We start from the raw sequence: 24,263 nt of genomic DNA, 5'->3' as shown, positions 1-24,263 counted from the left end.
AAGCACAATAAAATATTGATTTCATTACTACTATCATGAGGATTGTATAGCTTTCAAAGAATTTCACCATAATGGTTAAAAACCTATTTTTGGTTTTATGACTATTTCTTTATGTTGTTTTCTACTGTAATCCCCAAACTCTTGTGCTATTGTAGAATAAAAGTGTGGTTGAATTCATAATCAAATGGCCTCATTGTTAGCCAATGAAGCCCACATAAAAATCCTTAATATAAAATTTTCATATTTCCTTAGGCTCAAGTGACAACTTCCCATTCTCTTAACAGAGAATTTGAGATGCAGAAAATAATTTTCTGCTTGTCTTTCCTCTGAACTCTTCTAACAATGATAGGAACTTAATATTAGACTTACATTTCTGTGCCATGACTACCAACTTTGTACCTGATAAAGAAAATTCTCCTCTTTCAGCTCAGTCCGCCCCCCGCCCACTCAATCTTCTTTAATACCTTTATTCATCCAAACTGCAACAACCCAACTCAAGAGTTTCACCTCTTCTTACCTTTGTCTTCAATTCAGGTTGTGTCAGTCAACTCAATCCCTCCATTATTAATACTGAATAGGTCTAAGACACCTGAGGGAAGTGCGAGAGGTTTGCCCAAAGATTTGGCATCAGATAGGTATCTAAAAATCTGAACTTTAAAAACTTCCAGCGTTAGCTTCCAGATCTCATATCCACTGTACATTTTATCTTTCTCTCCCTTGTGCTGCATTAATAAGTCCTCTCTTAACTATCTTGGCCTAGGGATTCACCTTGATATAAAACAGGATTTATTGACCTTGGCACTATTGACATTTTAGGGGGGATAACTCTTTATTGGAGTTGAGGACTGGGTGGGGGGCAGGGAGGAATGGGGGTCCTGTGCATTATAAGATGTTTAGTAGCATTTGTGGTTCCCTACGTACTAGATGTCAGTATCAGCAAGTATGTGTGCACACATGCGTATGCACACACACATGCACACAACTGTGACAATCAAAAATATCTCAGACATTGCAAAATATCCCCTGGGGGAGGAGATTCAAAATACACTCAGGTTGAGAAACACTGCTCTAGAAAATGTTAGAAAAAGACAGGAAATCTCAGGATACTACACATAGAGCCATCCCTCAGCAAGAAAATAACCATGTGGCTCTTGACCTTTGCCTTTACATTGAGACCCCTCTAGCAATACAACAATGACTCAGGCCCCAGTCCGTCCCTGGAAAACTTTCTGCTAAGTCCTTTGTGGCCTTATTTACTGTGCATCTGATACAGAATCCCAAAATCCAGAGCCTGCTGTCAGGATATATTGGGATATATATATATGAAATAGAATACTGCTCAGCCATAAAAAAGAATAAAATTGTGCCATTTGCAACAACATCGATGGACTTGAAGAGTATTATGCTAAGTGAAATAAGTCACACAGAGAAAGATAAACACTGTATGATATCACTTACATATAGAATCTAAAAAATAAAACAAACTAGTGAATACAACAAAAAAGAAACAGACTCACAGATATAGAGAACAAACTTGTGATTACCAGTGGAGAGAGGGAAGTGGGGAGGGGCAATAAAGGGGTAGGGGATTAAAAGGTACAAACTATTATGTATAAATTAAGCTACAAGGATATATTGTACAACACAGGGAATATAGCCAATATTTTATAATAGCTATAAATGGAGCATAACCTTTAAAATTGTGAATCACTATATTGTACACCTGTAACTTACATAATATTGTACATCAACTATACTTCAATAAAAAAAAAGACATCAACAAAATGAAACTGGAGGCAATATCACATTATTGAGAGTCCTTACCTTTTGAATTTATTATACATTTTTAAATCATATCCAAACAGAGACACTGTTAAAGAAAAAGGAAAAGGTGGGTGTATTTTGTGCTTAAAGTTTTCAGACTAAAAAAAAAAAAAAATCCCACAAAGTTGGTTAAATGTTTACCCCTTTAACAAAATACCTTTTTCTATTGGCACTATAGAAACAGATTCTTCTCTTAAAAAATGAACTCTCCATGTCTCCCATGTCTCCTACTTTGGAATCTCAACTTTTTATTCAGGAAAACCTAAAGCTAGCTTCCCTTTCTAAGTCATGAACATACTACATTCCACAATGCTGACAATGTGTATCTTCTTTACATAAAAAAGCTGACGGACACTGAGACTGATTTTGAAATGTTTAGATGTGTGGACCTGAACTGAAGGCAGATTTGTGGCTTCTGTGTTCCATTTAATCTTAGTTAAGATGAAGTGTTAGTTATTGTGTGTGTGTGTGTGTGTGTGTGTGTGTGTGTGTCTGTGTGTGTATATTCCAAGACCTTAATTCAAAAACTAGGCATATCACAAAATAACAACCGTTTGACTTAATGTGTTTCTTCTTCTTTTTAGAGTAAGTAATTAAATTAGACCATCTTCACACTTTTGAGGGACTTTTTAAAAAGGATAGAAATAAATTTATATTCACATAAAAATAGTTTTCAAATAAAAACCAATAAAACATACACTGAGAGTTCGTGTTTTTTTCATAAGAAACTTCAAGAATTGAATCTGAATGCATCCTGGTCTAGAAAATTTCTTGACTGTCCCAGAGAGACAAGGGGAGAGATGCTGTCACCAGCAGAACTAGACTTAGGGGAAAGAATGGAAAAACTCTCTCTAGTCCTAAAAGATTAAATTGATTTAACTGCTTATGACATATGTAAATTTATATAGAGAGTGAGAACTATGGTATTTGGATCATTGCTATTTTAGGGGTCCTATAAATTCTTCTCAGTAAAAATAATACTAAATGTATTGAATTGTCACTAACTCTAACCTAACCAACCTTAAGAAACATAAGAATTTTCAACCACACCATTAAGTTACTTTGCCAGTTTCCAGTCAGTCCATTCTGCCTCTCCCTCACAAATGGCTGCTAAGTTACCATAGAAAATCTTGCCTATTCTTGAAATTAACACAAATTAAATCATCACGTATATGCTTTTGGGTTTCTGGATTTTTTTCTTTCAGTATAATATTTTTTTTTGGATTCATCCATGTTTCCATGTTGCATACATCAGTAATACATTCCTTTACATAGCTGAGTAGTATTCCATTGCATGAATATACCATACTTAGTTTATCCATTCTCCTGTTGATCACTTTAGTTTTGGATTATTATGGGTTACTTTAGTTTTGGGTTATTATGAATAAAGTTGCTATAAACATTTTTCCCAAGTTTTTTGGAGATTTCTCTTGGGTAAGCTACTAGTGGAAATGCTGAACCATACATAGAACATGTCTATGTTTAACTTTATTTTAAAAAAATCAAAGGACTTCTCTGGTGGTCCAGTGGTTAAAACTTCACCTTCCAATGCAGGGGGTGCGGGTTCGATCCCTGGTCAGGGAGCTAAGATCCCACATGTCTTGCAGCCAAAAAACCAAAGCATAAAACAGAAGCAATGTTGTAACAAATTCAATAAAGACTTTAAAAATGGTCCACATCAAAAAAAAAAAAAAAACTTAAAAAAAAAATTAAAAAAAAAATCAAGTGGTATTCCAAGGTGGTTGTACCATTTGTACCTTCACCACTGATGCTGAACATGTCAGATGCTCTATATTGTAGCTGATGACTGGTGTCATTAATCCTTAACTTTAGCTCTTCTAGTGGGTTTAGAGGGTTCTTTTACTTCTAATCAGATATATATGTGTGTGTGTGTGTGTATATATATGTGTGTGTGTGTGTATATATATATATATATTTTTTTTCCTTTTCATCTTTAATTTCCCTGAGGAATTTTTTTTTTTTTTAGTTCTCTTATACAGGTCTCACATATATTTCAATAAAATTATTTAAAAATAATTTTTGTTATTACAAATTATACTATTATATTGTTTTTCTTAAATTTATATGCCCAACTTTTCTAGTTATAGAAATATAATTAGTTGATATAATTAGACCTTGTATCATATGATCTTATTATGTTCAATAAATAGCTCTAAATTATTTCTTAGGTGTCATTGGATATTCTACTTATTAAACAATGCCCTCTGTGAATAAAGTCCAATTTTACTTCTTCCTTTCCATTTTAATGTTTTTATTGCCTTATGGAACAAAACAGCATCTGGATTACAATGCTGAATGAAGTGAGCATCCATGCCTTGTTTATAGTTTATAGAGGAAAGACAGTCAATATTCCACCATTAATTAATATGATTTTAATAGTAACTATTGTCAGGACTCATTTAATCTATTTGAGGAAGATGCCTTCGATTCCTAGTGTTCTCAGTGTTACTCTTTTTCAAAACTTCTTCTGCATATCTTGAGATAATCAGATGAATTTTTTTATATGTTATTTGGAGTGATTACAATGATTAATTCATATATATTAAACCAACTAGTTTACACTGCAGAGAGTAAACCTCAATGATCATGGTATGTTAGCCTTTTTATATATTGTTCAGCAAGATTAATAAATTGTTAAGGAATTTTTGTATCTATGTTAATGCATGGTATTAGTCTATAATATACATTTCTGGTAATGTCCTTGAGACATTTTGGTGACAGGGTTATTTATATTGATCTCAAAAATGAGTTTAAATATCTTCCCGCTTCCTCTTGTTTCTGAAAAACTTGTGTAGAGTTGTTAGTATTTTTCCTTAAGTTTTTAATTGGATTTATCAGTAAAACTCCATGGGCCTGTGCCTTCTTTTCTGGGAAGGTTTTTGATAGTGAATTAAATTTATTTAATAATTATAGGGCTATTCGCATTTTTGTTGTTTCATCTTGTGTCAGTATTGGTAAATAAACTGAGTTTTACAAGGAGCTCATCTATTTCACTTGAGTTGCTCAGTTTATTATAATAAAATTGTTACTGATATTCCTCATTATCCTTTAAAATCTATATAATTACAAAACCTTTATCTCTCCTGATATTGGTAATTTGTGTGTTCTCTCTGTTTTTCTTCATCAGTTTTTCTAAAAGTTAATAAATTTTAATAATCTTTTCAAAAACAAATTTTGGATTTTTATATTTGCTCTAATTTGTTTTTTTTTTAATTTTTATTTTATATTGGAGTATAGCTGATTTACAACGTTGTGTTAATTTCAGGTGTACAGCAAAGTGATTCAGTTATACATATACATATATCTATTCTTTTTCAAATTCTTATCCCATTTAGGTTATTACAGAATATTGAGCATGGTTCCCTGTGCTATACAGTAGGTCCTTCTTGGTTATCTACTTTTAAATATAGCAGTGTGTATATGTCAATTCCAAATTCCCAATTTATCCATATGCCTCACCTTTCCTTTTTGGTAACCATAAGTTTGTTTACTATGTCTGTGTGTCTGTTTCTGTTTTGTAAAGAAGTTCATTTGTATCATTTTTTTTTTTTTTTAGATTCCACATATAAGTGGTATCATATGATATTTGTCTTTTTCTGTCTGACTTACTTCACTTAGTATGATAATCTCCAGGTCCATCCATGTTCCTGCAAATGGCATAATTTCATTCTTTTTAATGGCTGAGTAATATTCCACTGCATATGTGTACCACATCTTCTTTATCCATTCATCTGTCAATGGACATTTAGGTTGCTTCCATGTCTTGCCTATTATAAACAGTGCTGCAATGAACACTGGGGTGCATGTATCCTTTTGAACCATGCTTTTCTCCAGATATATGCCGAGGAGTGGGACTGCTGGATCATATGGTAGCTCTATTTTTAGTTTTTTCAGGAACCTCCATACTGTTCTCCATAGTGGCTATACCAATTTATATTCCCACCAACACTGTAGGAGGGTTCCCTTTTCTCCACACTCTATCCAGCATTTATTGTTTGTAGACTTTTTGATGATGGCCATTCTGACTGGTGTGAGGTGATATCCCATTGTAGTTTTGATTTGCATTTCTCTACTGATTAGTGATGTTGAGCATATTTTCACGTCCCTCTTGGCCATCTGTATGTCTTCTTCAGTGAAATGTCTATTTAGGTCTTCTGCCCACTTTTTGATTGGGTTGTTTCTTTTTTTTTGATATTGAGCTGCATGTGCTGTTTGTAAATTTTGGAGATTAATCCTTTGTTGGTCACAATGTTTGCAAATATTTCTCCCATTCTGTGGGTTGTCTTTTCTTTTTGCTTATGGTTTGCTTTACTGTGCAAAAGCTTTTGAGTTTAATTAGGTCCCATTTGATTCTTTTTATTTTTATTTCCATTACTCTAGGAGATGCACTGAAAAAGATATTGCTACGATTTATGTCAAAGAGTGTTTTGCCTATGTTTTCCTCTAAGAGTTTTACAGTATCCAGTCTTACATTTAGGTTTTTAGTCCATTTTAAGTTTGTTCTTGTGTACGGTGTTAGAGAATGTTTTAATTTCATTCTTTTACATGTAGCTGTCTAGTTTTCCCAGTACGATTTATTGAAGAGACTGTCTTCTCTCCACTGTATAGTCATGCCCTCCTTTGTCATAGAGTAATTGACCATAGGTGCGTGGGTTTATTTCTGGGCTTTCTATTCTGTTACATTGATCTATATTTCTGTTTTTGTACCAGTACTATATTGTTTTGATTACCGTAGGTTAGTAGTATAGTCTGAAGTCAGGGAGCCTGATTCCTGCAGCTATGTTTTTCTTTCTCAAGATTGATTTTGGGACTTCCTTGGTGGTCCAGTGGTTAAGAAAAGAATCCACACTTCCAATGCAGGGGGCACAGGTTTGATCCCTGGTGGGGGAACTAAGACCCCACATGTCGTCTGGTGTGGCCAAAAAAAAAAAAAAAAGATTGATTTAGCTATTCAGGGTCTTTTGTGTCTCCATACAAATTTAAAAATTTTTTGTTCTAGTTCTGTGAAAAATGCCACTGGTAATTTTATAGGGATTGCAATGAATCTGTAGATTGCCTTGAGCAATATAGTTGTTTTGACAATATTGATTATTCCAGTCCAAGAACGTGGAACATCTTTCCATCTGTTTGTGTCATCTTCAGTTTCTTTCAGCAGCAGCTTACAGTTTTCAGAGTGCAGGTCTTTTGCCTCCTTAGGTAGGTTTATTCCTAGATATTTTATTCTTTTTGATGCGATGGTACATGGGATTGTTTCTTTAATTTCTCTTTCTGATATTTCATTGTTAGTGTATAGATATGCAACAGATTTCTGTGTATTAATTTTATATCCTGCAACTTTAGCAAATTCATTGATGAGCTCTAGTAGTTTTCTGGTAGCATCTTTAGGATTTTCTATGTAAAGTACCATGTCATCTGCAAAGAGAGACAGTTTTACTTCTTTTCCAATTTGGATTCCTTTTATTTCTTTTTTTCCCTCTGATTGCTGTGGCTAGGAATTCCAAGTCTATGTTGGATAAAAATGGTAAGAGTGGACATCCTTGTCCTGTTCCTGATCTTAGAGTAGATGCTTTCAGCTTTTCACCATTGAGTATGATGTTAGCTGTAGGTTTGTAACATATAGCCTTTATTATATTGAGGTGTGTTCCCTCATTGCCCACTTTCTGGAGAGTTTTTATCATAAATGGGTGTTAAATTTTGTCAAAAGCTTTTTCTGCATCTATTGAGATGATCATATGGTTTTTATTCTCCAATTTGTTAATGTAGTGTATCACACTGATTGACTTGAGGATACTGAAAAATCCTTGCATCCTTGGGATAAATCCCACTTGGTAGTGGTGTATGATCCTTTTAATGCATTGTTGGATTCTGTTTGCTAGTATTTTGTTGAGGATTTTTGCGTCTATGTTCATCAGTGTATGGCCTGTAATTTTCTTTCTTTTTTTTTTTTTTGTGGTATCTTTGTCTGGTTTTGGTATCAGGGCAATGGTGGCCTCATAGAATGAGTTTGAGAGTGTTCCTCCCTCTGCATCTTTTTGGAAGAGTTGAGAAGGATAGGTTTTAGCTCTTCTCTAAATATCTGATAGACTTGCCTGTGAAGCCATCTGGTCCTGTACTTTGTTGAGAGTTTTTTAATCACAGTTTCAATTTCAATACTTGTGATCAGTCTGTTCATATTTTCTATTTATTCCTAGTTTAGTCTTGGGAGACTGTACCTTTCTAAGACTGTGTCAATTTCTTCTAGGTCTTCCATTTTATTGGAATATAGTGGCTGTAGTAATCTCTTATGATACTTTGTATTTCTGTGCTGTCAGTTGTAACTTCCTATTTTTCATTTCTAATTTTATTGATTTGACCCCTCTTCCTTTTCTTCTGGATGAGTTTCACTAAAGGTTTATCAATTTTGTTTATCTTCTCAAACAACCAGCTTTTAGTTTCATTGATCTTTTCTATTGTCTTCTTCATCTCTATTTCATTTATTTCTGCTCTGATCTTTATGATTTCTTTCCTTCTACTAATTTTGGGTTTTGCTTGTTCTTCTTTCTCTAGTTGCTTTAGGTGTAAGGTTAGATTGTTTGAGATTTTTCTTGTTTCCTGAGGTAAGATTGTATTGCTATCAACTTCCCTCTTAGAACTTCTTTTGCTGTGTCCCATAGGTTTTGGGTCATCATGCTGTCATTGTCATTTGTCTCTAGGTATTTTTTTTACTTCCTCTGTCATTTCTTCAGCGATCCACATTGTTTAGCCTCCACATATCTATGTTTTTTTACAGTTTTTTTTTTTTTTTCTTGTAGTTGACTTCTAATCTCATAGCCTTGTGGTTGGAAAAGATGCTTGATATGTTTTCAATTTTCTTAAATTTACTGAGGCTCACTTTGGGGCCCTGCATGAGATCAACCCCGGAGAATGTTCCACAGGCATTTGAAAAGAATGTGTATTCTGCTGCTTTTGGATGGAATGCTCTAAAAATATCAATTAAGTGCATCTGGTCTAATGTGTCACTTAAGGCCTGTGTTGCCTTATTGATTTTCTGTCTGGGTGATCTTTCCACTGATAAAAGTGGGGTTATATTTGCTCTAATTTTGTTTCTCTTTCACTGATTTTTCTTGCTTAAGCTTTATTATTTTCTCCCTTTAACTTTGACTTTAGTTTGATATTTTCCTAATTTTAAAGCAATAATTTACAACACTGATTTTAAACTTTTTTCTAATAAAATGCATTAAAGCTATAAAGTTCTCTCTATGTACTGTCTGCAGTATTCCACAATTTTTGTTATAAATTATTGTCCATTTGCTTCTTTTTCATAAGTGTGCATTGTAAATTGTTTGACCGCTGGTTATGTAGAAGGAGGTGTTTATGTTTCAAATGTTTATGTACTTTCAATATACTGTTGACCCATGAATAACATGGGCTCTAGGGGAGCCAATCCCCACAAAGTCAAAAATCCACACAGAACTTAATAGTTGGCCCTCCAAATCTGTGGTATTACATTCAGGGATTCAACCAACCACAGACCTTGCAGTATGGTTGTATTATTGAAAAATATCCACATATAAGTGGGCCCATGAAGTTCAAACCCTTGCTGTTCAAGGGTCAACTGTAATTTTGTTATTGATTTTTAATTCAATTGCTTTATGATCAAAGAATATTCCTCAGAGATTACACAGAAATTAATGGACCATGCCTATGTACCACTTTTAAAATCTCAAATTTAGTAATATTGTTTTATGACATAGTTCCTCTTTCAGAGCATTTAGAAAAGAGAAGTTCAAAACCATGGTTGAAAATCAAAATTTCTTCAGCAGTGTATAAATGTAGATTGGCTAGGTTTAAACCTAGAGATATAGTAGGGTGAGTAATTTTAATGCACGCCCTCAGTTAAGAAATCACTAGACCAGGTAACTTATTAGTCAACACATCCTGAATTTTATTCAATTAATTCATTCAAATTTTTGTAGAGTGGCAAAAACGTGCCAGGTTTTTAATGGGAACAAAAATTTTAATGAAGGTACCAAGATACTTCTGTACTGCACTTTATTCTTAATATTTATGTAATGTTAAAATAAGGAAAACACTGTATGAGCATGTGTGTTTTTATGTGTGTGTGTATGCGTGTGTGTGTAAGCCCCAAACTCATTCATGATCAACAATGACATTATTTCTGTAATATAATGGGATGATGTATAATAATATTTCTTTAACAGATCTCAATATGTGCCTCCATTACAAATAAATAAGAATTAGATATAAAACTCCCCTTTGTGAGAATAAACATGCTCATATAGTACTAAGACAAACGGAAATTTGTAAATAGAAACTACTTTGCAACATAGTTTTATTTCTCATATTTTCCTAGAGAAGAAAAAAAGTCAAAATCCATATCAATGCTTGTGGTATACACTGACAAACACACACACACACACATGCACACATTCACAGACAGACATGCATGCCACTGAGTGATTTGGATTTGGTTAAATTCTGAGATTATTTTGAGGATCTGATTTCACCTAGGCGTAGTGTTTTTAAGATGATGTCTTATAATTCTTACAATGTCTTATAGTTCAATTTTAAGAGAATTTGGAGCATAAAGTGGGGAAAAATTCAATCATGGTGTCACATTAAAAAGCCCATAAATGTCCATATTTCAGATATGCATTTTGGTGAGGTTTTTTTTTAATGTTTTTATCCATCTTGTTTTAGTTATGTTGAAGTTTGTGTTAAAAACACATATTTGCTCATTTCTATTTTTCTAGGATGAAATAATCTTACATAATAATAGAGATCTAAGAATGTAAAATATTTCTCTAGCTGGTCGTGGCAAGTGTTTATGTACAATAATGATCATTAAATAGAGTGATTTTTTATAAATTAATTAAAACTTTCTCCTCTTATTTTAATAGCCAAAAAATAAACTTTGGGACATATGATAATTACATCCCAGGTAAGAAAGTTCAATTTTTTTAAACAGGTATGATTAATTTTAGGGATAAGTGATAAACAACAGCTGTCATGGAGTATTATTAAAAATCAGCTTTTAATTTTCCTAAGCACCTTTCTCATGGGCTCATTGAATACCTTCTAAAGATATTTTGTCTTAATATCCACAGAAGATTAAGTGAATATGTTCAGCAATATAAAGGTGGACATATTTACATGTTAGAAATCAAACAGTTAGATAATCTTACAGTTGAAAGGCAGTGTAAAAAAATGGATAAATAACTTCTTACCTGTGTCAGGAATGTCTTCTGCTACATTGCTGATATTCTATATCAGACATATAATTGACAAAAAAATTCATTACTTGACAAGGCCAGTCAATCTGATGGTGAAGGACTTCTTATATCAAGTAATCAATTTTCTCTCATATATTAAACTTAAATATATCTTTCATTCTGCATATTTTCTCATTGATCCTGATTCTATCTTTAGGAGACTCACAGGACAAGTCTATTTTCTCTCATATACAGCATTTTTGTACACACTTAAATAGAGTGAGGATATCTCTCTCACAGGTCTTATTGGTAACCTAAATATTTTTAAGCATTTATATTATAGTTTCCATGTAACTCGACCCTCACAATCACAATTCTGTGGGTACTCTTTATTTATCGATTTTCTTCATTAGTATGCCACCGATGACAATGCAGTTCTTGGGTGTATGACATTTACTCTTGTAGCTTAGAATATGGTTACTAACTAAGGGAATCTTAAGTGTTAGCCTTTATATTCAGTCATATATTTACTGAATATTTTAAATAGGAACTGTGCTAAGTACTCTGTGAGCTACAGAAGTAGCTACCATATTTTCTGTTCTCAGTAGAATTGTATTCTAACCAAAAGAATATAAAGCAAAAATCTAGACTGGAAGAGATAGAAAGATTAAAAGGAAACAGTAAAACTGTTTTTTTCCATTTACATTACAGACTATATTAGTTTCACAATGACTATATAATTAACTATAAAACTAGTCAAAATTTTAAAAAATCAAATTTTATTTTCTCATATTAATAGTACAGAATTTCAAACATTACCAAATACATGAAGCCATAATTTGAATAATTTATTTATTAATTTACTTATGATTACTTACTGCCATTTTATTTATTTTTTAATTTTTTCTAAACCAAACCAAATTTATTTACGAATTATTAACCTCTTGACAGTACTTGGGCAATGGGAAAGAATGGGCAAGAGAAACTTACTGCCATTTTAGATAAAATTCTATTTATTCTGAAGTGTATGCTTAATGTTTTCTTATTTTAGTCAGTGAATTAAGTAAAAAATCATGGAATCAGCAACATTTTGCCCTGGTATTTCCCAAACCACCACGGCCAGGAAAAAAAAGGAGATCAAAACCTTCCCAACTACAAGACAAAACAGTTCCTGTGAGTATTGAAAAGATCACATAATTTTACTGGTAATAGTCTTGTGAAATCATGTATAGCTATATATGTTACAGATCATTGTTGACCAATGGGATTTCTGTGATGATGGAAGTATTTTATATCTTTGCATTCCAATTCCAATATGGCTACTGAACACTTGAAATGAGGCTAGTGCAACTGAGCAGTTGAATTTTACATTCAATTTGATTCAGTTCACATGTGGCTTTTAAATTGTACAGCACAGTTAAAGGTAACTCAATTCTACTACTTGGAGAAAGTAGATATATTTAATTTGCATTTCAGTGTATACAAATTATTCCCTTATTTCATATTAAATATTTGCTCAGCAATCCCACATTATAGAAAACATGTACCCAAGAAGCACAGAAATCTGGAGATCCTAATGCTACAGTTAGTATGAGCATTCAGAAAATATTCCCCAGTTGGAGAAAACCCCTCATGAGAATCATGGAGTTACATTATACACTAAGGAAGTTTCAATGCTTTCTCATTTCCTATAATACAGAATTCCGGATTTTGAATATTAGAAGATTAATATTTCCCAATGTTTCTGGAATCATCAAGGAATATGAAAATGTTCCAAGAAAAGTTTTCACAAAATAACATATCATCAACTCTTGTTTATTTTAGGGAATGTATTTAATCAGTAGTAAGGTAGAAGAAACCCAGGTTTCTTCTAGGTTTTCTCATCTTTTTTTAATTTTCCTTTCTTTCTTTATTAAATTTATTTTTCCAGCCATTAACATTCTTTCCAAAATTTGCTATTTTTGCAATTAAGCTTTTAAAAATATTTGATTAGGAGTTGAAAACAGAATGTACCATTCTGCTCAAACTAACGTCCACTGAACGTTATAGCTTTCATTATTGCAGTTTCTTATCTGATATAACTATATATAACTCAAATTATATCTTGTCAGGCAGAGGAGTATTAGGCTTTTACTTTTAACCACAGGTAGCATTCTAAATTCCAGAGACTTTGAATGTGACAATAGAGACCAGGATATGCCTGAACATGAAACTCTTAGATGTTAGAGAATAATTAGTTTCTGAGTTAGCACAGAAATGGAAGGTGGGGAAGACATTCCAAGAAATCTCAAGAACACAGAGTAAAAAAACAAAAACCAAAACACAAACAAAACCTAAATTTCTCATGATTGTGAAGAGAGGTTCTGATTTGTCATTAGTCAGTGGAGTTCTGTGAGAATTTTAACATAAAATCTTGAGGGAATTATGAAGATCCTCTAAATTATAATCAGGCCTTAAATGAGGCATGGCTGTCCTTTAGTACAAAAAAGGAACAAAGTTGAAAAAGCATAATAAACTATGCAATCTACCATTTACCCACTATTTATCAAAATATAAAATCTTTTCATGGTTGAAGTTAAGTGTATTCAATATCTGGTAATAAAGGCTGTGTACCTCACACACAAGTTGTTCATTATTATTCTAACCAATATTTCAGAGATATGATGAAGACAAATTAAGGGGAGGTCACAAACCACCATTATGGATGCACCGTTCTTTAATGAGAATTTCTGAGAGACCATCTGTTTATTTAGCTGCTAGGAGGCAGCCTCCACAGAAACCAGCTCTACACTCCAGGGAGGATGCTAAAGATGTAGCAAAACCTTTATCTCCATCAATAATTAAGAAAAGTAAGGAAGACAAGAAGGACAAATCAGATTCAGAAGCAGAGTCCACAGTTTCAGAGGAAAAACTTAGGAAAGATTCAAAGAAAGAACCAGGAGCTAAAGAAGAGAAAGCAGATGCAAAGAAAGATGTCAAAATAGAGAAAAAAGGTTCAAAGAAGGGCAAGGAGTCAGTTACAGAATCTGAAGATGAAAAAGCAGGTGCAAAAAAAGGTTCTAAAAAATACAAGAAAGGTTCAAAGAAGGACAAAGACTCAGCTACAGAATCAGAAGGTGAAAAAGGAGATGCAAAGAAAGACTCTAAAAAAAATAAGAAAGGGTCAAAGAAGGGCAAGGTGTCCATTATAGAATCAGAAGGTGAAAAAGGAGATGCAAAGAAAGATTCTAAAAAAGATAAGAAAGGTTCAAAGAAGGGCAGGGAGTCTGCTACAGAATCAGAAGGTGAAAAAGGAGATGCAAAAAAAGATTCCAAAAAAGATAAGAAAGGTTCACAGAAGGGCAGGGAGTCTGCTACAGAATCAGAAGGTGAAAAAGGAGATGCAAAGAAAGATTCCAAAAAAGATAAGAAAGGTTCACAGAAGGGCAGGGAGTCTGCTACAGAATCAGAAGGTGAAAAAGGAGATGCAAAGAAAGATTCCAAAAAAGATAAGAAAGGTTCAAAGAAGGGCAGGGAGTCTGCTACAGAATCAGAAGGTGAAAAAGGAGATGCAAAGAAAGATTCCAAAAAAGATAAGAAAGGTTCAAAGAAGAGCAAGGAGTCCATTACAGAATCAGAAGGTGAAAAGAAAGATGGAAAGAAGGATAAGAAAGGGAAAAAGGATTCAAAGAAACCTGATGAGAAAGGAGATGAATCAAAGGACAAGAAAGATTCAAAGAAGAAGGAGAGTAAAAAGGATAAGAAAGATGAAAAGAAGCCCGGTGAGGCAGATAGTGAGTCAAAAGATGCTGCCAAGAAAGAAAAGAAAGATACCAAGAAAGAAAAGAAAGATGCCAAGAAAGAAACTGACACAGAATCTGCTGAGTCAAAGAAAGATGCCAAGAAGGATGCAAAGAAAGATGCCAAGAAGGGCAAGTAGGTCTTGGATGATAATTCAAAAGAGTATTTGATGGAACAATTTTAGTAGTCTGAAACTGAATATATGAAAAGGGGGATTCAAAGAATTAATGAAATAATTTTTTAAATGGGGGAAAGAAGAACACAAAGATGGGCTCAGAAAACCTTCATTAAAAATATAAGGAAGACGTTAAAAGGACTTGGAGGATACTTATGCTAAATTTGGGGATATGAAGAATTCAATGAAAGATCCTTAAAAAGGTTCAAAAAGAATATGCAGAAGTTAATGATGTTGAATCTGTGGATACAAAGAAGAAAAAAAATCAACAAAGGCGTCAAAAAAATTCAAGGATGCAGATATTGAATCCATAGATTTAAACAACCTGAAATTGCACCCACAGATTTAAATAAAGAACCACAGGAGTCATGAGAGGAAGTCAAACAAATTTCATAAAGTCTACTTTCAAATAAGTACAAATACAAATTAAAGGTAGCATTCCTCAAAAGAAAAAAGAAAAAAGAAAAAAGGAAAAAAATTACTGCTTTTTTGTGAGCCTGTGCCATCTCTGAAGTATAAACAGCCACAACAGGTTGATGGATTTTGAATACTCTGCTTCCAAGACAAGATAAACATACTTGGTAAGTTAGTTTTGTTTTCTTTGAAGTCAAATAAGATTAAAAAACAATTAAACTGACTTAAAGGTTTGAATTGAAATTACCATTCTTATAAAATCTCTGTAATCTGCTCACTAGATTTTTACTAGACTTTCAGCAAGTTTGGACTTTTTCATAAAAAGAAATATTTAAGAATATGGAGGGAACACCACATGAATGAAGATTTTAAAAGTGTCAATGAAAAGGTTAAGGGAAGTAGAATTATTTAAGGTGAGGGAGAAGAGACTGGCTTATGATATAGAACTTTAATAATTTTAACAATTACTTATCAAAAGTTTCGTTTGATTGTTTTAACAGAAAATGGTGGCCAACTTCTCCCCATTTAAGGAAGGATGAAAATCAAAATTGTCCAAATTACAAATGTGAGTAAATTTAAATGAGACATATTGATTCTTGATAATCTGATAAATACATACATAAAACCAAATTAACCAGAATTCAACAGAATCTAGCAGAGTGAAAATACCTATATGATATTATTTTGATGTGGAAACAATTAACTTTGTATCTTTATAACTATATTAAACTCTCTTGTGACCCATGAATCTTATAAATGTGAAGAAAAATAAAAAGCAATATAAAGCAAAAGGTAAAATCTTGGACCTGCCAATTAGTGCCAATTAAATATTTTCTGATTTAAAACATTCTCTCTCAGATAAACTCAGCATCGTTGCAGAACTCACTAAGTGATTTTCTCTCCCCTTTATTCTTTGCAGTATAAACTCTAGATCCAAGTTAAAGCTTCTCCTTGATATTAAAGGAAGGGTTTCCCATTCCATATGCCCTCAAGAGCTAACTTTCTATTAATAGTGAAGTATAACAGTTTTGCCTGTTCTTTAAATATTGGCCCCTGTCTCCCTACATCAACTGCTCAAGGATTAATGGCTATTGTAATTCATGGTCTTCCAGGTGGTCCTACCTTGCTGATCTGGATCAGCTGCAATGACAAAGAGAATCAAATCCTGCCCCACTGTTCTCCTCTCCCCCTTCCAGGGAACTCCTCATTCTCCCTCTGCTTAGAGTAAAATTCTATGTTTAGGTATTCAACTTTTTCTGAAAATGTTAGCATCACTCTGGGAATTTAGGAAATCATTTATTTTTTTCATTTTTTATTGGAGTATAGTTGATAACACAACAATGTTGTGTTAGTTTAGGAAATCATTTTAAATCCCCCTCTTACCTCTAAAAATGCTTTTAAGATCATTTTCTAACATAGTATTCAAAAGCCAAATTTTAGATTCAAATTTAATGCACAGTGGAAGAACAACTGAGTGTCTGCCTTTAGCATTCTACTGAAATGTACCAAGGTCACCAGGAACCTCCATGTAGCCAAATCCAACAGCAGTATCTTTTTATCCTTGTTCCTATTCTCTTTTCTATCTATATTTCCTTGAGTTATTCCATCCATTCCCATGGATTTATACAACAGTCTTATGCTGTTGAATCCCACATTTAAACGTAGTATTGATTTCTCCACTCAACTCCAAATTCATATATCCAAATAGTAAATTAAAGCATCTACATGACTGTCTTCCAGGCACCTCAAAATTAACATGTCCCAAATAGAACTCTTGATATCCCTCCACCAAAACCTGTGGTTCTCCAAAGTTTCACCAACTCAGTAAATGACAGTGACATCTAACCTGATGACTCAATCCAAAATTGATGGGTCATGCATAATTACTCTTTTTTCTTTACCCTGCTTATCAGTCAGTAAGTCCTTCCTGACTACCTCCAAGATAACTGAATTGGTTTACTTCACTGCATTTCTACCATTTCCACACTAGAAGTCCAATTAGCTATTATATCTCAATTGGAAACCCCCCGCCAAAACCCTACCTAAATGCAGGGGAAGCCCCCTACATCATTTCTCACCACTTTGCCACAAACCATTCTCAACACAAAAATCATGATGTTTCTCCATTACTCTAAACTTTCTAGTGTATCAAAGTCACATTTAGCATAAACTTTTCTTCTGCTCTAGATTATAAAGCCTTTAATGATCTGGCTGCTGACTATTTCTCTGCCCTCATGTGGTACCAAAATTGCCTACCATGCTCTTGTCACACTGGATTTCTTTATGTATTTAACTATATAAACCATTAAGGTTTCTAGGCTTCACACTTGTTCCCTCTGCTTATAACACAATTCTCCACGAACTTCACATTGTTGACATCTTCAAATTAACAATTTTCACCTTAAATTTTACCTTTCTGGATATTTTTTAAAAGATTTTATTTTTTAGAACAGTTTTAGGTTTACAGAAAAATTAATCAGAAGGTACAGAGATTTCGCATATATGCCCTGTACCCACACATGCATACCTTCCCCCATTATCAACATCCCCCACCAGAGTAGTACATGTTACTACTGATGAACATACATTTATATATCATTATCACCCAAAGCCCACAGTTTACATCAGGGTACACTCTCAGTGGTGTACATTTCATGGGTTTTTAAAAAAATGCATAATGACATATATAGTAGTTTCACTGTTCTAAAACTCCTCTGTGCTCTGCTGATTCATCCCACCCTTTCCCCCTACCCCTAGCAACCACCGATCTTTTTACTGTCTCCAGAGTTTTTCCTTTTCAAGAATATCACATTGCTGTAATAATATAGCTAGTAGCCTTTTCAGACTGGCTTCTTTCATTTAGTAATATGCATTTAAGGTTCCTTCATGTCTTTTCATGGCTCATTTCTTTATAGCATTGAAAAATATTCCATTACCTAGATGTAAGACTGTTTATTTATCCATTTACCTACTGAAAAATATATTAGTTGATTCTTAACTTTGGATATTATGAATAAAGCTACTATAAACATTCATACGTAGATATTTTCATGGACATAAATTTTTAACCCCTTCGGGTAAATACCATGGAGCACAATTGCTGCATTGTATGATAAGAATATGTTTAGTTTTGTAACAATACTATATTATATACTTAGAAATTTGCTAAGAGGGTAGATCTGGTTTTTATCATATAAAAATGGTAACAATATATAAAGAAGGTGGGAGGAAACTTTTGGAGGTTATGAATAGGTTTATGGCATAGATTGTGGTGATGGTTTCACAGGTGTATACTTATCTCCAAACTCATGAAGTCATCAAGGTGTATACATTAAATATGTACAGCTTTTTGTATGTCAAAAAAGGTGTGTGTGTGTATATATATATGTATATATGTATTATATATTATATATATATACACACATATAGATATTACACACACACTTGCTCATAAACACACACACACACAAAAGAAACCTTCAAACTGTCTTTTATAGTGGGCTGTACAATTTTGCAGTCCCACCAGCAATGAATGAGAGTTCCTGTTGCTCTACACCCTTCCCAGATTTGGCATTATCAGTGTTTTGGATTTTGGCCATTCTAATTGGTGTGGTATCTCATTTTGATTTGCATTTCTTCCAAGACACATAGGTGGTGCACACTTTCACATAGGTGGCGCACACTTTCATATGCTTATTTGCAATCTGTTTATCTTCTTTGGTGAGGTGTCTGTTAAGGTTTTGACTCATTTTTAAACCAGATTCTTTGTTTACTTATTGTTGATTTTTAAGAGTTCCGTGAATATTTTGGATAACAGTCCTTTATCAGATACGTCTTTTTCAAATATTTTCTCCCAGTCTGTGGCTTGTCTTTTTATTCTCTAGTCAATGTTTACACAAAGCAGAGTTTTTTATTTTGTTTTAATGAAGTCTGGCTTATCAATTCTTTCATGAATTTCTTTGGTTTTGTATCTAAAAAGTTACCACCAAACCCAAGATCATTTAGATTTTCTCTCATATTATATTCTAAGACATTCAGAGTTCTGCATTTTACATTTAGGTCTGTGATCCATTTTGATCCAAACATGTTTCTCTGCCCATCCTTTTGTCATTCACTTTCCTATCACCCAGCTGCTTCTATCCGCTAACATGCTTTATTCTTCTATGTAACATACACGACCACCTGTTTTCTGTCTACATCTATCAATCAATCTATCTATCTTATCTGTTTTCTAATCTAATTTATCTTTAATCTATTTACCTATCTCTCTAGTCAAAATCATTTATTGCATGTTGCCTATCTCCCCAACAAGAATAAAAACTCCACCAGGGAAAGAAATTATGTGACTTATTTACTGCTGTATCTTCAGTGTACAAAACTATCTCAGACATGTAGTATACACTCAAATCACATGTCAGGTAAATGAATATGTCAGTTTGGAGCACCTAACTGAAATGACTTACTTGGGGTAGGTTTCTCCAAAATCCTAAACTGAGACATACAAGTCTTAGCAAAGTCAGACTAATTCTTCAATTGCTATTTTGCTCACAAGGATATGGCTTAATCTCATTTGATAAGATTCCTATCAATGTAACTACACTCCCTCTCAAATGGTTAGCTTAACTTAGAAGTTATGTTACCTAACTTCATACCCTTCCTGTTTATAGACTGGCACAACAAAGTAGAATTTTAAAAAATGTTTGCACTACATAAGGGCAATTAAGGATTTTACCCCCTTCAAATACAGTGGGGGGAAAAAACATACAGGCACAGTTTTTTCAGTCTTTACATGTAGCTCTGATTTCTAACCTATGTACTTATTAATTCTTCCATAAGGACTACTAGTATCACCTAAAAATGAATTTACTTATCGGTTTAGACTTTGACCTATGGCAGAGGCTCTTGGGTTTTTTCTAAAGCTATATTTTATGACCTAAATGTGGGCTATGAGTTCTGACTGTTAGAAATATATGAAAATGATTAAAGAAAAAATTTAAAACTGTAACTCATATGCAAAAAAAGGCTTTTGGTCATTAAAATAAAAAAATTATAATAAAATATTAAGAAAATCATTCAGTCAATGAGAATTATACATGTCTCTAGGTAATATCCAGTTTTCTAACTTTTAGTTATTTGCTAACTTTTTCTTTATTCCTAACAATAAGCAGCAGCAGAGATGATTGGTTGTTTAACTATAGGTTGTTTCTCTAACCCTTATTCACCTGGTCTCCTACTAAGGCCAAACGGGAGGTGAAACAGGCCGGGAGATCAATTTGAAGGGAGAGCTCCATGTACAGGACAACCTTCTACCCAATAATCTTGCCATATGTTTCAATTCTCAATTTAGACCTTTCATCACACAATTTATATGTGGAAGATATTTTTCCTCATTTACTGATTAATTTTCCCTCTTTTACTGATTAATTTTCCCTGGGTAAAGCTTAGAGCTATAAAACTGAAATACAGATGTTAAAGAATTGCTACTTTTGTAAGTTTGTTGATCAGTGGATATATGATTAAATCATTGCAATGGCTTGCAGTGATGGTTAAAGATTTTCAGTGTGACTAAAATCACAGAAGCAATACCATTTAAGAAAAAAAAAAAAATCTTGTCTTTAGAAATGTATATGTCCTGAAAGAAATATGTAAGTTCTCTGGTCTCCTTATATGGAAAGTTAAGATAGTACAATAAATCATCATTTAGTCATGTTTGATATTATAGAATTCTATAAATATTCCACAATATGCTTCAGCACCTGCAATGGTATGAATATTTACAAGGTGTTTTTGGTTTGAGTTTTTTTTTCTCCTATGAATGTGTGCGTATGTGTGTCCATCTGTGTTAATGTAACATTGTCAACATCACAGAGCACGTAAGAAAAAAATGTTAAAAGTGAGTGTCATTAAAGATGAAATAACTGATTGACTTTAATTCTTTGTAAGAAATGTTTTATGTAAGAGAGAGCAAACATCACATTAAGCCCAATATAAAATATACACTAATTTTCTGAAATTATATATTCTTAGATACTACTGGTTTTCTCTAATTTTAATAAAACCACTATTATCAATAATTCTAATACAGAAATAAAGATCATTAGTAAAAAGGAGGGGGATTAATATGGCAGGGTAGGAGGACGTGGAGCTCACCTCTCCACAACAAACACATCAAAAATACATCTATAGCGATACAGATGGCAAGTAGTGGCCAATTCCAGAAACTGGAAAAGGCAAGGAAACAGATTATCCTCTAGAAGCTCCAGAAAAAGAATGCTGCTGTGCTGACATGTTGATTTTAGCCAGTGAGACCCGTGTTGGATTTCTGACCTACAGTGCTCTAAGGTAGTTCTCCTGTGGGACTTTCCATAGAGGAAGGAAAAATGGTTTTACTGGATCGGCTGTGCAGTGCTGAGTCAGAGCTCACAGCTCAGCCCGTGGATCATCAGGAGAAATTTCAATGACTGCAGTTTGTGAATCAATGTTTTACATAACATGAAGACAAAAGACAGCATTTTAGCTTTAGTTCTAAAAGCAGACCCTGACATGAGGACTTCGGTGACCCTAGGAAGCACAAATGAAGAATGAGAAAAGTGAATCAGGGAAGCAAAACACTAATGAGCAGATAATCACTCATTCCCCCTGTGGATCTTCTGAGAAGCCACAGAGAACACACATCAGAACCTTCCTACTGTGGAATGGCAAGGCCAGGGCATTTATGCTGACGCTCTTCTCCCACTGGGAGAAATGGATTGCTCTTCACTGAGTATTGCAATACAGACTGAGAACCTTTCCACAGTTCTGGGTTGTCCCTGCTTAGGAAGCACCTGTAGTGACACAGAAAGTTCTGAGGCAGAGAATAAGAGACTCCGGTGCTTAAGGCAGGACTGTCAGTTTGCTGGAAACATCCTCAGTTGCCTGTGAGCTAAGGTGAGCTGAAAAGATAAGGAGCAGCAGATCTTGTTGACAAAAACCGGAAAACCATATTTGTGGTGGGAGAAAAACCTAAGTAAATATGCACTTAAAGTGATTATTTGGGGGTAACAAAGGATTTACTTAGTGTTACAATGGGGATGACAAATGAGTTCCAACTCTCATGCCAGCTCTGATCAACTGGCTGCATAGAGTGTTTTGTGGAGGAGGATTCACAAAAGGCTCAGTAGGAAATCACATCTTTATCAATTAGCATCCCAGACACGGAAACGAAAGGACAGAGGGAGAGCATGTAGGCCATGTATTTGCCACCCTGCTTTAATGTGGAGACTATTTTTATTAATATCAGCGCTGAGTGAGATTTCTTTAATAAATTTTTCCACAGATATGACCTTTCAAAATGCACAGCATGTGAGGTGCCTTTGGTTAATGGGTGAATAATCCAATTAATGTTATGAATAAGACTGGGATAAACTTCAAAGGCACAGCAGTTATAGGAGTTACCTTTGTCATTCTGCTACATGTTTCAAGTAAACATGCTAATTTTTTCTCACTGATACACAAAAAATACTCATAATATTAACCGGAAGATACAAAAGGGATCAAAGAAAGACAGTGTTCAATAGTGTCAATGCTTAGTCATACTGCCAATGTTGGGAGAAGAGTAATTTTTCTTGCCGGAGGTGGTGATAATATTTAAGTTCTCTCAGTAAATTTCATTAAACAATACAGTGTTAACAACTGTGGATATGTTAATTAACTCATGGGAGGAATCTTTTCACAATGTATGTGTATATCAAATCACCATGATGTGTAATTTTATTTGTCAATTATGTCTCAATAAAACTGAAAAAAAAAAGCCTTAGAGAAAAAAGAATCATTAAGTCAAGTGGGCAAAAAAGTATAATTCATCTGTCATAATACCTCAATGAGGAAAATATCACCATTTACCCTGGGACACGATTTGAACTGCATACTCCAAGAATAAGTACAGTATTAAATATCTCAACTTGTACTGTTGCAGTTCAAATTGATTTCAAGTTCTGTGGTTATTCCTAAGTAGTCCTCAGTTCTCATCTCCAATAATACATATGAGTCGAAAGTATCATCAGGTTCTGTCTAAACCGCTACAGCTAATCTACCTGTACTTATTTCCATTTCAATGAAATCACAGTAAAAAAAAATATATATATATATATATGTATTTATACATATAGATACATATATCTATATGTATAAATACATGTGGAACAATTCTCATAGAAAACTAACTGGAAACTGGCAGAACTCCTATACAACCAAAACTGGCCATTGTCAGTGTGTGCAAAGAGGGGGATGGTGGCACAACAGTATGCAAAGGCTAACCAGTAAATCTGGGGCAAAGATTTTCTGGGATAGGACTCATTTAGCTACAGAGAGACAGCCTGGAGGATCTGGGGTGTGGTCCCATTGGGATGGCGACAGCCATTGTCAGCACGCTCAGAAGTACACAGCAGTTTGTCTCCCAGTGAGAGTGCCCAAGCTCTGCCCATTCCACACTGCAGCTTAGTGCTGGATCTGAGGCAGACAGGTCCTGGGAGAAGACTGCCACAGAGGCAGCCAAGATCTCAGGCAGCAGTGCAGGCACCTCAATTCCTGTACAGCCACAACTTCCAACCTCCAGCCCCAGCTGCAGACTACTACACAGGACAGCTTTGCACTAACTAGATCTGGTATGAAAACAAGAGAGAAATGGATGCAACCTTGGGCTGCTTCTGAGCAGAACCATGGACACCTACAGAGGCGGCTTATAGGTCCTCTGTGACCGCAGGCCTCATCTGCATTAGCAATCACCTCCTTTGGGGCAAAGGTATGCACTCATGGGCAACAAAGCTTGATTGAACTTGACCCTCAAAGCTTCTAATCCA

The 24,263-nt window shown here is 34.0% G+C and overlaps 1 protein-coding gene across 1 annotated transcript in view; it reads left to right on the top strand.

Moving 5' to 3' along the window:
* Positions 1 to 13,450: 13,450 nt before the first annotated feature.
* The window catches only part of CYLC2 (cylicin 2), a 257,407-nt gene continuing 246,594 nt past the window's right edge, over positions 13,451 to 24,263 (top strand). Inside the window, exon 1 of the mRNA XM_082471217.1 lies at positions 13,451 to 22,879. Coding sequence (XP_082327343.1) covers positions 13,762 to 14,976 — 1,215 coding nt within the window. The 5' untranslated portion in view covers positions 13,451 to 13,761 and the 3' untranslated portion in view covers positions 14,977 to 22,879. The remainder of the gene's footprint in view (positions 22,880 to 24,263) is intronic.

This window comes from Balaenoptera physalus, assembly GCF_965194825.1.
Source record: "Balaenoptera physalus genome assembly, chromosome: 7".
Taxonomy (NCBI): domain Eukaryota; kingdom Metazoa; phylum Chordata; class Mammalia; order Artiodactyla; family Balaenopteridae; genus Balaenoptera; species Balaenoptera physalus.
The sequence above is the reverse complement of the archived record's forward strand: the minus strand, read 5'-3'. Positions and strand labels throughout refer to the sequence as shown.